This window comes from Chenopodium quinoa, unplaced genomic scaffold (genome assembly GCF_001683475.1).
Source record: "Chenopodium quinoa cultivar QQ74 unplaced genomic scaffold, ASM168347v1, whole genome shotgun sequence".
Taxonomy (NCBI): domain Eukaryota; kingdom Viridiplantae; phylum Streptophyta; class Magnoliopsida; order Caryophyllales; family Amaranthaceae; genus Chenopodium; species Chenopodium quinoa.
In genome coordinates, this window is record NW_018744572.1 from 377,098 (window position 1) to 392,629 (window position 15,532).

General features: G+C 29.5%; 1 protein-coding gene across 1 annotated transcript; it reads left to right on the plus strand.

The window, feature by feature from the left end:
• The first annotated feature begins 11,800 nt into the window (after nt 1-11,800).
• Nucleotides 11,801-14,850, plus strand: LOC110699127. The gene is made up of 4 exons (XM_021876618.1): nt 11,801-13,016; nt 13,328-13,353; nt 13,483-13,905; nt 14,086-14,850. The coding sequence occupies exons 1-4, from the start codon at nt 11,801-11,803 to the stop codon at nt 14,848-14,850; spliced, it is 2,430 nt and encodes an 809-aa protein (XP_021732310.1).
• The last annotated feature ends 682 nt before the right edge of the window (nt 14,851-15,532 follow it).

A 15,532-nucleotide genomic window follows, 5' to 3' on the forward strand; every position in this document is an offset into this window, starting at 1 on the left:
TTTGAATCAAATGAAAGTCAAACACATTCAAACAAAACTTTTTGAATCGAAGGAAAGTCAAACACATTCAAACAAACTTTTTTAATTAAAGGAAAGTCAAACTCATTCAAACATCACTCTTTGAATCGAATAAAAGTCAAACACATTCAAACAAAGTTTTTTGAATCCTATGATGGTCAAACAAATTCTAACAAAAATTTTTGAATCGAATGAAAGTCAATGCGTTCAAAAAAACTTTTTGAATCAAATGAAAGTCACACATATTAAAACAAAGGTTGTGAATCAAAGGAAAGTTAAAGAAATTCAAACAATGCTTTTTTAATCAAATGAAAGTAAAAAAACATTTAAATAAAGCTCTTTTTAATTCAATGAAAGTGAAACAAATTTAAACAATGATTTCTTAATTTAACGAAAGTTACACACATTCAAACAAAGCTTTTAAATTCAAATGAAGGGGAAACACATTCAAACAAAGCTTTTTGAATCGAATGAAAATCATATGTATTCAAAGAAGCTAATTGAATCAAATAAAAAAAAGAACACATGAAAACATAGCTTTTTTAATATAATGAAAGTAAAACACATTCAAACAAAGCTTTTTGAATTGAATGAAAGTCATATGCATTTGAAAAAGCTAATTAAATCAAATTAAAAAAAAACATTAAAACAAAGATTTTTGAATCAAATGAAAATAAAACACATTCAAACAAAGCTTTTTGTATCAAATGATAGTCAAACACATTCAAACAAAACTTTTTAAATAGAATGAAACTCAAACACATTCAAACAAAGCTTTTTGAATCGAATGAAAGTCAAACACATTCAAAAAAGCTTTGTGAATCAAATGAAATTTAAATACGTTCAAACAAAGCTTTTTGAATCTAATGAAAGTCAAACACATTCAACCAAAGATTTTTGAATCGAATGAAAGGTATATGCATTCAAAGAAGCTAAGTTAATCAAATGAATACTAAAAACATTTAAACAAACCTTTTTTAATCAATTGAAAGTCAAACGCATTCAAACAAAGATTTTTGAATCGAATGAAAGTCAAATGCATTCAAACAAATCTTTTTGTATAAAATGAAAGTCAAACACATAAAAACAAAGTTTTTTGAATCAAAAATGAAAGTCTAATACATTCAAACAAAACTTTTTGAATTGAAGGAAAGTCAAACACTTTCAAACAAAGATTTTTTAATCAAAGGAAAGGCAAACACATTCAAACAAAACTTTTTGAATTGAAGAAAAGTCAAACACATTCAAACAAAGATTTTTTAAACAAAGGAAAGTCAAACGTATTCAAACAAAGATATTTTATTCAAATTATATTTAAACACATTCAAACAAATCTTTTTGAATCAAATGAAATAAAACAAATTCAAACTAAGGTTTTTTAATTGAATGAAAGTCATATGTATTCAAAGAACCTAATTGAATCAAACGAAAAAAAAACAAACTAAAACAAAGCCTTTAGACTCAAATGATTATCTAACTCAATTAAACAATACTTTTTGAATCAAATGATAGTCAAACACATTCAAACAAAGCTTTTTTAATCGAATGAAAGTCAAACACATTCAAACAAAGCTTTTTGAATCGAATGATAGTCAAACACATTCAAAAAAGCTTTTAAAATCAAATGAAAGTGAAATACATTCAAACAAAGCTTTTTGAATCTAATGAAAGTAAAACACATTCAAACAAAACTTTTTGAATTGAAAGAAAGTCATATGTATTCAACGTAGCTAATGGAATCAAATGAAAGCTCAAAACATTTAAACAAATCTTTTTGAATCAATTGAAAGTCAAACACATTAAAACAAAGTTTTTTGAATCAAATGAAAGTCAAACACATTCAAACAAAACTTTTTGAATCGAAGGAAAGTCAAACACATTCAAACAAAGCTTTTTAATCAAAGGAAAGTCAAACTCAATCAAACATAACTTTTTGAATCGAATAAAAGTCAAACACATTCAAACAAAGCTTTTTGAATCCAATGATGGGCAAACAAATTCTAACAAAGCTTTTTGAATCGAATGAAAGTCAATGCATTCAAAAAAACTTTTTGAATCAAATGAAAGTCAAACATATTGAAACAAATGTTGTGAATAAAAGGAAAGTTAAAGACATTCAAACAATGCTTTTTTAATCAAATGAAAGTAAAAAAACATTTTAATAAAGCTTTTTTTAATTAAATGAAAGTGAAACAAATTAAAACAATGATTTCTAAATCAAACGAAAGTTACACACATTCTAACAAAGCTTTTTGAATAAAATAAAAGGGGAAACACATTCAAACAAAGCTTTTTGAATCGAATAAAAGTCATATGTATTCAAAGATGCTAATTGAATCAAATAAAAAAAGAACACAAGAAAACAAAGCTTTTTGAATAAAATGAAAGTAAAAAACATTCAAACAAAGCCTTTTAAATCTAATGAAAGTCATATGCATTCAAAAAAGCTAATTAAATCAAATAAAAAAAAACATAAAGACAAAGATTTTTTCATCAAATGAAAATAAAACACATTCAAACACAGCTTTTTGTATCAAATGATAGTCAAACACATTCAAAAAGGCTTTTTGAATCAAATGAAAGTCAAACACATTCAAACAAAGCTTTTTGAATCGAATGATAGTCAAACACATTCAAAAAAGCTTTTAAAATCAAATGAAAGTGAAATACATTCAAACAAAGCTTTTTGAATCTAATGAAAGTACAACACATTCAAACAAAACTTTTTGAATTGAAAGAAAGTCATATGTATTCAACGAAGCTAATGGAATCAAATGAAAGCTCAAAACATTTAAACAAATCTTTTTGAATCAATTGAAAGTCAAACACATTAAAACAAAGTTTTTTGAATCAAATGAAAGTCAAACACATTCAAACAAAACTTTTTGAATCGAAGGAAAGTCAAACACATTCAAACAAAGCTTTTTAATCAAAGGAAAGTCAAACTCAATCAAACATAACTTTTTGAATCGAATAAAAGTCAAACACATTCAAACAAAGCTTTTTGAATCTAATGATGGGCAAACAAATTCTAACAAAGCTTTTTGAATCGAATGAAAGTCAATGCATTCAAAAAAACTTTTTGAATCAAATGAAAGTCAAACATATTGAAACAAATGTTGTGAATAAAAGGAAAGTTAAAGACATTCAAACAATGCTTTTTTAATCAAATGAAAGTAAAAAAACATTTTAATAAAGCTTTTTTTAATTAAATGAAAGTGAAACAAATTAAAACAATGATTTCTAAATCAAACGAAAGTTACACACATTCTAACAAAGCTTTTTGAATAAAATAAAAGGGGAAACACATTCAAACAAAGCTTTTTGAATCGAATAAAAGTCATATGTATTCAAAGATGCTAATTGAATCAAATAAAAAAAGAACACAAGAAAACAAAGCTTTTTGAATAAAATGAAAGTAAAAAACATTCAAACAAAGCCTTTTAAATCTAATGGAAGTCATATGCATTCAAAAAAGCTAATTAAATCAAATAAAAAAAAACATTAAGACAAAGATTTTTTCATCAAATGAAAATAAAACACATTCAAACACAGCTTTTTGTATCAAATGATAGTCAAACACATTCAAAAAGGCTTTTTGAATCAAATGAAAGTCAAACACATTCAAACAAAGCTTTTTGAATCTAATGAAAGTAAAACACATTCAAACAAAACTTTTTGAATTGAAAAAAAGTCATATGTATTCAACGAAGCTAATGGAATAAAATGAAATATAAAAACAATTAAACAAATCTTTTTGAATCAATTGAAAGTCAAACACAGTAAAACTAAGTGTTTTGAATCAAATGAAAGTAGAACACATTCAAACAAAACTTTTTGAATCGAATGAAAGTCAAAAACATTCAAACAAAGCTTTTTTAATCAAAGGAAAGTCAAACTCATTCAAACATAACTTTTTGAATCGAATAAAAGTCAAACACATTCAAACAAAGCTTTTTTAATCCAATGATGGTCAAACAAATTCTAACAAAGCTTCTTGAATTGAATGAAAGTTATATGCATTCAAAGAAGTTAATTGAATCAAATGAATACTAAAAACATTTAAACAAACCTTTTTAAATCAATTGAAAGTCAAACACATTCAAAAAAAGATTATTGAATCGAATGAAATTCATATGAAAGTCAAACACATAAAAACAAAGTTTTGTGAATCAAATGAAAGTCTAAGACATTCAAACAAAACTTTTTGAATTGAAGGAAAGTAAAACACATTCAAAAAACGATTTTTTAATCAACGGAAAGTCAAACACATTCAAACAAAACATTTTGAATTGAAGGAAAATCAAACAGATTCAAACAAAGATTTTTTAATCAAAGGAAAGTCAAACACATTCAAACAAAGCTATTTTGATCAAATTATATTTAAACACATCCAAACAAATCTTTTTGAATCAAATGAAAGTAAAATAAATTCAAACTAAGGTTTTTGAATCGAATGAAAGTCATATGCATTCAAAAAAACAAATTAAATCAAATGAAAAAAAAAACAAATTAAAACAAAGCCTTTAGACTCAAATGATTATCAAACACATTCAAACAATGCTTTTTGAATCAAATGATAGTCAAACACATTCAAACAAAGCTTTTTGAATCGAATAAAAGTCAAACACATTCAAACAAAGCTTTTTGAATCAAATGAAAGTCATATGTATTTAAAGAAGCTAATTGAATCAAATAAAAAAAGAACACAAGAAAACAAAGCTTTTTGAATAAAATGAAAGTAAAACACATTCAAATAAAGTTTTTTGAATCTAATGAAAGTCATATGCATTAAAAAAAGCTAATTAAATCAAATAAAAAAAACAAGAAAACAAAGATTTTTGAATCAAATGAAAATAAAACACATTCAAACAAAGCTTTTTGTATCAAATGATAGTCAAACACATTCAAACAAAGCTTTTTAAATAGAACGAAACTCAAACACATTCAAACAAACCTTTTTGAATCGAATGAAAGTAAAATAAATTCAAACTAAGGTTTTTGAATCGAATGAAAGTCATATGCATTCAAAGAAGCTAATTAAATCAAATGAAAAAAAAAAAACAAATTAAAACAAAGCCTTTAGACTCAAAAGATTATCAAACTCATTCAAACAATGCTTTTTGAATCAAATCATAGTCAAACACATTCAAACAAACCTTTTTGAATTGAATGAAAGTCAAACACATTCAAACAAAGCTTTTTGAATCGAATGATGGTCAAACACATTCAAAAAAGCTTTTCGAATCTAATGAAAGTCAAACACATTCAAACAAAGCTTTTTGAATCTAATGAAAGTCACACACATTCAAACAAAACTTTTTGCATTGAAAGAAAGTCATATGTATTCAACGAAGCTAATGGAATCAAATGAAAGCTGAAAACATTTAAACAAATCTTTTTGAATCAATTGAAAGTCAAACACATTAAAACAAAGTTTTTAGAATCAAATGAAAGTCAAACACATTCAAACAAAACTTTTTGAATCGAAAGAAAGTCAAACACATTCAAACAAAGCTTTTTTAATCAAAGGAAAGTCAAACTCATTCAAACATAACTTTTTGAATTGAATAAAAGTCAAACACATTCAAACAAAGCTTTTTGAATCCAATGATGGTCAAACAAATTCTAACAAAGCTTTTTTAATCGAATGAAAGTCAATGCATTCAAAAAAACTTTTTGAATCAAATGAAAGTCACACATATTGAAACAAAGGTTGTGAATCAAAGGAAAGTTAAAGACATTCAAACAATGCTGTTTTAATCAAATTAAAGTAAAAAACATTTAAATAAAGCTTTTTTAATTAAATGAAAGTGAAACAAATTTAAACAATGATTTCTAAATCAAATGAAAGTTACACACATTCAAACAAAGCTTTTAAATTCAAATGAAAGAGAAACACATTCAAACAAAGCTTTGTGAATCGAATGAAAGTCATATGTATTCAAAGAAGCTAATTGAAGCAAATAAAAAAAGAACACATGAAAACAAAGCTTTTTGAATAACATGAAAGTAAAACACATTCAAACAAAGCTTTTTGAATCGAATGAAAATCATATGCATTCGAAAAAGCTAATTAAATCAAATAAAAAAAAAACATTAAAACAAAGATTTTTGAATCAAATTAAAATAAAACACATTCAAACAAAGCTTTTTATATCAAATGATAGCCAAACACGTTCAAACAAAGCTTTTTAAATAGAATGAAACTCAAACACATTCAAACAAAGCTTTTTGAATCGAATGATAGTTAAACACATTCAAAAAAGCTTTGTGAAACAAAATGAAATTTAAATACATTCAAACAAAGCTTTTTAAATCTAATGAAAGTCAAACACATTCAACCAATGATTTTTTAATCGAATGAAAGTTATATGCATTCAAAGAAGCTAATTAAATAAAATGAATATTAAAAACATTTAAACAAACCTTTTTTAATCTATTGAAAGTCAAACGCATTCAAACAAAGATTTTTGAATCGAATGAAAGTCAAATGCATTCAAACAAATCTTTTTGTATAAAATGAAAGTCAAATACATAAAAACAAAGTTTATTGAATCAAATGAAAGTCTAACACATTCAAACAAAACTTTTTGAATTGAAGGAAAGTCAAACACATTCAAACAAAGCTTTTTTAATCAAATGATAGTCAAACACATTCAAAAAAGCTTTGTGAATCAAATTAAATTTGAATACATTCAAAGAAGCTAATTGAATCAAATGAATACTAAAAACATTTAAACAAACCTTTTTTAATCAATTGAAAGTGAAACACATTCAAACAAATATTTTTGAATCGAATGAAAGTCAAATGCATTCAAACAAATCTTTTTGTATAAAATGAAAGTAAAACACATAAAAACAAAGTTTTTTGAATCAAATGAAAGTCTAACACATTCAAACAAAACTTTTTGAATTGAAGGAAAGTCAAACACATTCAAACAAAGATTTTTTAATCAAAGGAAAGGCAAACACATTCAAACAAAACTTTTTGAATTGAAGATAAGTGAAACACATTCAAACAAAGATTTTTTAATCAAAGGAAAGGCAAACACATTCAAACAAAACTTTTTGAATTGAAGAAAAGTCAAACACATTCAAACAAAGATTTTTTAATCAAAGGAAAGTCAAACGCATTCAAACAAAGCTATTTTATTCAAATTATATTTTAACACATTCAAACAAATATTTTTGAATCAAATGAAATAAAACAAATTCAAACTAAGGTTTTTTAATCGAACGAAAGTCTTATGTATTCAAAGAAGCTAATTGAATCAAACGAAAAAAAACAAATTAAAACAAAGCCTTTAGACTCAAATGATTATCAAACTCAATTAAACAATGCTTTTTGAATCAAATGATAGTCAAACGCATTCAAACAAAGCTTTTTGAATCGAATGAAATTCAAACACATTCAAACAAAGCTTTTTGAATCAAATGAAAGTCATATGAATTCAAAGAAGCTAATTGAATCAAATAAAAAAAGAACACAAGAAAACAAAGCTTTTTGAATAAAATGAAAGTAAAACACATTCAAACAGAGTTTTTTGAATCTAATGAAAGTCATATGCATTCAAAAAAGCTAATTAAATCAAATAAAAAAAACATTAAAACAAAGATTTTTGAATCAAATGAAAATAAAACACATTCCAACAAAGCTTTTTGTATCAAATGATAGTCAAACACATTCAAACAAAGATTTTAAAATAGAATGAAACTCAAACAAATTCAAACAAAGCTTTTTGAAACGAATGATAGTCAAACACATTCAAACAAAGCTTTTTGAATCTAATGAAAGTCAAACACATTCAAACAAAGCTTTTTGAATCGAATGAAAGTTATATGCATTCAAAGAAGCTAATTGAATGAAATGAATGCAAAAAACATTTAAACAAACCTTTTTTAATCAATTGAAAGTCAAACGCATTCAAACAAAGATTTTTGAACCGAATGAAAGTCAAATGCATTCAAACAAATCTTTTTGTATAAAATGCAAGTCAAACACATAAAAACAAAGTTTTTTGAATCAAAGGAAAGTCTAACACATTCAAACAAAACTTTTTGAATTAAAGGAAAGTCAAACACATTCAAACAAAGATTTTTGAATCAAAGGAAAGGCAAACACATTCATACAAAACTCTTTGAATTGAAGGAAAGTCAAACACATTCAAACAAAGATTTTTTAATTAAAGGAAAGTCAAACGCATTCAAACAAAGCTATTTTAATCAAATTATAATTAAACACATTCAAACAAATCTTTTTGAATCGAATGAAAGTAAAACAAATTCAAACTAAGATTTTCTAATCGAATGAAAGTCATATGTATTTAAAGAAGCTAATTGAATCAAATGAAAAAAAAACAAATTAAAACAAAGCCTTTAGACTCAAATGATTATCAAACACATTCAAACAATTCACCCCCCTTGTTTTATATTTGAAAAATTAGTCACTAGGAATACACCTACAATTCACCCCCCATGTTGTAGTGTTCGTCGCAACTTTTTTGAATCGAATGAAAGTCAAACACATTCAAACAAAGCTTTTTTGAATCGAATAATAGTCAAACACATTCAAAAAAGATTTTTGAATCAAATGAAAGTCAAACACATTCAAACAAAGCTTTTTGAATCTAATGAAAGTCAAACACATTCAAACAAAACTTTTTGAATTGAAAGAAATACATACGTATTCAACGAAGCTAATGGAATCATATGAAAGCTCAAAACATTTAAAAAAAATCTTTTTGAATCAGTTGAAAGTTAAACACATTAAAACAAAGTTTTTTGAATCAAATGAAAGTCAAACTTATTCAAACAATACTTTTTGAATCGAAGGAAAGTTAAACACATTCAAACAAAGCTTTTTTAATCAAAGGAAAGTCAAACTCATTCAAACATAACTTTTGAATCGAATAAAAGTCAAACACATTCAAACAAAGCTTTTTGAATCCAATTTGGGCAAACAAATTCTAACAAAGCTTTTTGAATCGAATGAAAGTCAATGCATTCAAAAAAACTTTTTGAATCAAATGAAAGTCAAACATGTTGAGGAAACCCTGGCTGGGTTAAGTTTGTAAGTAGTGCAAGGAAAAATTCATAAATTAGAGAAGGGAGAGAACAGAGATAGAAAGTGACAGGGAAGAGGAAAGAAAAGGATGTATCTGAGCAGCCTGTGAGAAAGAGCAGGAGGATTTCTGCCAGTGCTGTTTCTTAAACCAGTATGGAACAGCCACTAGAGTTGGATGTTGAGGAAGATATCCTTAATGGGCAAGTTGCTGAGTTAGTGGATAGAATGGAACGGGTTGAAAGTCAAATGAAGGATTCTGCTAGAAAGCTTCAGGTGCTGACCCTGGAAAAGTTGGTACAGGAGCAGGGGAAGGAGTTAAAGGAACTCAGGCTTATGGTGCTAAAACAAAACAAGGAACATCAAGAGAAAAAGGACTTTCAAGAGCAAGAACTGATCAAGGCTCTACAGGAACAGAAGGAGGAGTTCCTGGTGAAACTCAAGGGCGTTGAAGAAAATTTGGAGACCTCTTCACAACAGACAAAGTAGGACTTCAAGAAAATTCTAGAGTTCATGAAACCTAGCCTGCCTTATTTCATATTCAGCCTAGCCTATTTTCTCTGTTTCAGTCATGAACAATTTAAATTTCTGTTTTTAGTATTTGAACAATTAATTTTGTTTGTAAATTCTCTAAATTGTTCAACTGGATGAAAAATCTTTTTGGCCTTTACTGAAATGTTGGAACTCTACTTATACTTGTGTGTTTATATGTATTTTTAACACTTATGCTGAAGGATAGAATTACTTGAGGTTATTTAGCAGTGCTGCCTTTAGTTTCCCACACTCGATGAATTGCTTGTGGGGCTGTGGGTAGATGCTTAATACACTTGAAAAAGCAGGACTTTATTATAATGCCAAAAGGGGGAAAAGAAGAAGCAAACATGGAGGCTGAAGTTGTTCTGGGTTCTAGTTTATAAAGTATCAGAACTTTCTTCTGATATGATGCTGATAGATTATTAGTTTACTTTCTGTTTTAGTTATTTTTGTTTTCTGTTTTTAATTCAGTTGTGTGTTTACTTTTTGTTTATAAATCAAAAATACAAAAATACGTCCTTCTATTTTGTTTTAACTTTCCCTAGAGTTTGCTTAAGTTTGTCATAATCAAAAAGGGGGAAATTGTTGATGTTTAAAGGTTTTGATGATGAGGAACTTAAACTACATCAAACTCATTTAATAAAGGTTTTTCAAGTGTTTGTTTAGTTTAGGTGAAATTGATCCTGGAGATGAAAGAAGTAACTGAAACTAAGAAGACTTGAAGAAGTTCTTTATTCAAAAAGGTTATTCGAAACAGAAGAAGTGTTCCCTCACAGGAACTGAGTTCCCTAACAGGAACGTTCCTTCAGAGAAACTTGAAGATGGCTGGCTAAGATCTTTGGAGGAACTTAGTAAGCGTGGAGCCCAAGTAAACCTACCAGTACAAGAGTGTGGCGCGGCAATGATTTAGTTAAAGATTTATTCTTCTAGATTCATTGTTAAATATGTTATGTAGGATATGCATGAAGTCTATTAGAAGCGTAACAAGTTAGCTTGGCAAATAAATTAAAATCAGAAAAGATAAAGGATAGAATTCGAAAAACATTTTATTTAAATGTATATTTCTTAAAATCAGTTTGTTAAAAATATATTATACTTTTTAACTCAATCTTTCTATCTTATTTTTCGGAAAAGATTTTCTTCTAATGATTTACATAAAAACCGTGTATAAAGATAAGTTAAGTTTAAATTATTTATCTTTAACAAAACCTACTTGCTATACAAGTAATACTTGTATAAATAGTAGAGAAAAAAAAGAGTTTAGGTTTTCTGTGAGTTTTATGCGTGAAGAATTTACAGAGCTTTAATTGTGTAAGTTTGCCAAGCTTATCATCTTGTCATATTAGTTTCGGGTTTCATGCATAGCTTGCCTATCATATACTAGGTGTCTTTACTTGTAATTGATTTGGGTTATTTGGGTGAGAGTGTTTTTGTTATCATTGCATATAGAGAGAGAGCTACTGTTGAGAAGTTAAGAAGATCTGTGCTTAGGGAGTACGAGAGAGAGTCTGATTGTGTGACTTAGACTGGGTAGAATAGAATCCTATTCTGCAGCAAGTTCGTTCAGGAACTTGTGAGTAGAGGTTTGATTATAATAGGTTGTAACTTGGTGTTTTCCCTATTATAGTGAAATTGTTTGTGTTCGAAATCCCTAAGGTAGGGTTGAGGTTTTACTTCTAGTTGGGCACTAAAAGTTTTCCTCGTAAAATCCTTTGTGCATTGCAAGTTCCTATTTTATTCTGTTTTATATTTGAAAAAGTAGTCACTAGGAACTCACCTACAATTCACCCCTTCTCTTGTAGTGTTCATCTCAACTAATAATTGGTATCAGAGCAAGGTTCTCACTTGCAAGCAGATAACTTTGCTGAGTAAGTTCCTGGAGAGATGAATTACAAGGAGAAACTTGAAGAAGGGTACTCAACCCAACGTCCACCTATGTTCAATGGTAAGTTCTATGCCTACTGGAAGAACAGGATGGAGATCTTCATCAAGGCTGAAAATTACCAGGTTTGGCGTGTTATTGAAACTGGTGATTTTGAAATAACTGCAACCAATGACAAACATGAGGTAGTTTCTAAATCTATTTCTGATTATGACAAAGAAGATTATCAGAAACTTGAACTGAATGCTTTAGCAATAAAGTATTTGCACTGTGGACTTGGACCCCATTAACATAACCGTATCATGGGATGCAAGTCTGCCAAACAGATTTGGGATTTGCTACAGGTAACTCATGAAGGTACTAACGAGGTAAAATGTTCTAAAATAGATTTATTGATGTCTAGGTATGAAAGGTTTGAAATGCAGTCTAAAGAAACCATAGAAGAGATGTTTACCAGATTCAATGATATTATTAATGAACTGAACTCCCTTGGCAGGCATATTCCTATTGATGAACATGCAAGGAAGATCCTAAGAAGTCTACCACAAGATGAACACTGGAGATCCAAGGTTACTGCTATGCAGGAAGCTAAGGATTTCACAAAGTTTAATATGGAACAACTAGCTGGATCATTGATGACACATGAACTTCATCTGAGTTCCAATACTGAAAGTTCCAGAAGTAAAAGCGTTGCACTTAAGGCTCAAGATTCAGAAGAATCGGAAGTTGATGAGGAAGAGATGGCTATGCTAGTGAGGAAATTTAAAAAGATGATGAATAATAAGAAGTTCGAGAGGAACAAGAAGTTCACAAGTTCTAGAAACACAACATGCTTCAGGTGTGGGTCAAAAGATCACTTCATTAAGGATTGCCCTGTACAGGATGGAGAGAAAGGAAAGACAAAAGGCAAAGAACAATCCAAAGAGTCAAAAGTCTATAAGCCTTACTTCACCAAGGACAATGTGAAGAAAGCCATGCTAGCTGCTTTGGGAGATAAAGATTCAGAAGAAGAGGAGGACCAACCATTAGAAGAAACCGCTCATTTATGTTTAATGGCAAAAACTGATGAAGCTGCCAAACTAAAGGAGCTTGAGTCTAAGGTATGGCTCTCTTACAATCAATTAAAACAACTGTCTAAAGAGAATCTAATAAATACTGTTTTGGAAATTCAAGAAGATTTAAAGGAATTACATAGATCCAAACAACAAAGTGATAAAGCTTTAGTTACATACAAAGAGAACAGTGAATGGGTTGATAACATGAAGTTTGACATTCAATACAGGTTCTTTAGTCTGTTTGATGATAATAAAAATTTAAAAGAGACTATAGAGAATCTGAAACAAGATAACATACTTCTGAATGTGGAATTGTCTTTGTTAAAACTTAATGTTGATACTCCTAACTCTGAAGTTCCTCCACCAACTGATTATCCGAATTTCGAAAAATTAAAACATGATTTGGAAAATTTAAAAACGGATAAGGTACGTCTTGAGGGGGAACTTGAGAGAGCTAGGAAAGGTAAGCAACCAATAGAGTATAGAGTTCCTGATTGGATTACTAAGGCTCAAACCAAGAATACTTAAGGTTTAGGTTTTAAAAACAAGTTCCAGAAACAAAAGAAGTATGTCAACTTGCCTAGTAGCATGGTTTGTTATTTCTGTGGCAATACAGGACATAACCAGGTTAAGTGTCCTTAGAAAAAACAAAGCACACAGAAGAATGTCAAACATGTAGAACAAATCTGGATCAAGAAAAATGAATCAACTCCTGTTACACAGGAACCCAAGGAAACCTGGGTTCCTGACTCTAACGTTTAATTCTTCTTACAGGTTCTAGTGAGGGGGAACAACACTTGGTACCTCGACAATGGTTGTTCTAAGCACATGACTGGAGATAAATCTAGATTTCTCTCACTGGATGCCTACTATGGTGGAACAGTGACCTTTGGTGATAATATGAAAGGTGATATAATTGTTATTGAAAGATAGGAAGGTCACGTTCCCATGCCATTGATAATGTATTTTTAGTCGAGGGCCTCAAACACAATTTGTTAAGTATTTCACAGTTTTGTGACAAAGGTAATTCTGTTAGCTTTACTTCTAATAAGTGTAGAATCATCCACAATGACACTTGGAACATTATTTTGGAAAGAACTTGTGAAGGGAACACATATATTGTGGATCTTAATGAGGTTCCTAACAGCAGTTTAACATGTCTTAGTGTTATTGAGGATGATCCTCTTTTATGGCACAGAAGGTTTGGCCATGCAAGCTTTTCTTTACTTGATAAAATAAGATCTAAGAACTTAGTGGAAGGACTTCCTTGCATTAAGTTCCTGTATGACAAAGTGTGTGAAGCTTGTGTTAGAGGAAAACAGAACCAAATTTCCTTCAAGTCCAAAAAGATGGTAAGTACCAAAAGACCTTTGGAACTCATTCATATAGATCTCTGTGGTCCAATGAGAATCCAAAGTAGAAGTGGTAAGAAATATGTAATGGTTATTGTTGATGATTTTTCAAGGTTCACTTGGGTTTTCTTTCTTGTAAGTAAGGATGAAACGTTTGATGAGTTTGTTGCTTTTGTAAAGAAAGAGCAAAGAAGAATAGGCAATCAATTGATACATCTTAGATCAGATCATGGAACAGAATTCGAGAATTCAAAATTTGATGAATTATGTACTGAGTATGGTATGGATCACAACTTCTCTGCCCCAAGAACTCCACAACAAAATGGAGTGGTGGAACGCAAGAATAGGAGCCTTGAAGACATGGTAAGGACAATGCTGATATCAAGCAGGCTTCCTAGGAACTTCTGGGCTGAAGCAGTTAACACAGCATGTTATATACTTAACAGAGTATCTGTTAGGGCCATCACCAATAAAACTCCCTATGAACTTATGAAAGGGAGAAAGCCTAATATTTCCTACTTTAGATCTTTTGGATGCAAATGCTTTGTTCACAATAATGGTAAAAGGAACTTGGGTAAATTTTATGAACGTAGTGATGAGGCATTATTCCTAGGATATGCCTCGAATAGTAAAGCTTACAGAGTCTATAATAAAAGGACTTTGTTTGTTGAGGAGTCTGTACATATTATATTTGATGAAACTGAACATTTGGTTGATGTACAGGACTGTGATGATGATTTCGAAATCGGACTTGTGCGTAAGCAGAATCCGGAAGAGGAACCAGCATCACAGCAGAAGCAGCAAGTTGAAATTGCTGAAGTAACGAATCCTGAAGCAAATGCTGAACCTGAGATGGAGAATGCACCAGGAACTCAACTTCAAGAACAGACTGATGTCCATAATGAAGACCAGAATGTGGAAACACCTGAAGAAGTTCAAACTTAGTTCCATGAAGAAGTTCCTACAGAAGAACCAGTCAACAATAATAAAGAAAAATTGTATCCAATCAAGGATTTCACTCCAAGGCCCTGGAAATATCAGAAATCACATTCAGTTGATGTAATCATGAATGATATCACAAAAGGAACTCAAACCAGATCTCAGCTTAGGAACTTCCGTGCATTCAATGCATTCCTTTCCTCCATGGAACCTAAGAATTATGTTGAAGCTTTAACTAACGCTGACTGGATTAATGCTATGGAAGCTGAATTAAATGAATTTGAAATAAATAAAGTTTGGCATCTGGAACCTAGACCAAAAAATAAGAAGTCCATTGGACTAAAATGGGTATTTAGAAAAAAAAACTAGATGAACATGGTATTATTGTCAGGAACAAAGAAAGACTAGTTGTACGAGGTTTCAACGAGCAGGAAGGAATAGACTATGAAGAGACATTTGCTCCAGTATCAAGGTTAGAGGCTATTCGTTTAGTTATTGCCTTTGCTGCTTATATGGGATTTAGGCTGTACCAGATGGATGTTAAATGTGCTTTCTTAAATGGATATTTAAATGAGGAAGTCTATGTGGAACAGCCTCCTGGGTTTGAAAATCCAGAGTTCCCAAACCATGTCTATAAGCTTGACAAAGCTCTTTATGGGTTAAAACAAGCTCCTAGAGCATGGTATGA

Bases quoted from the DNA above. Each gene is read 5' to 3' on its own strand.
- LOC110699127 (XM_021876618.1), top strand. From the start codon at position 11,801: ATGGGATGCAAGTCTGCCAAACAGATTTGGGATTTGCTACAGGTAACT. The intron at 13,017-13,327 runs GTAAGCAACCAA...TTCTTCTTACAG, and splicing joins ACTTGAGAGAGCTAGGAAAG to GTTCTAGTGAGGGGGAACAA. The intron at 13,354-13,482 runs GTACCTCGACAA...TGTTATTGAAAG, and splicing joins GTGAGGGGGAACAACACTTG to ATAGGAAGGTCACGTTCCCA.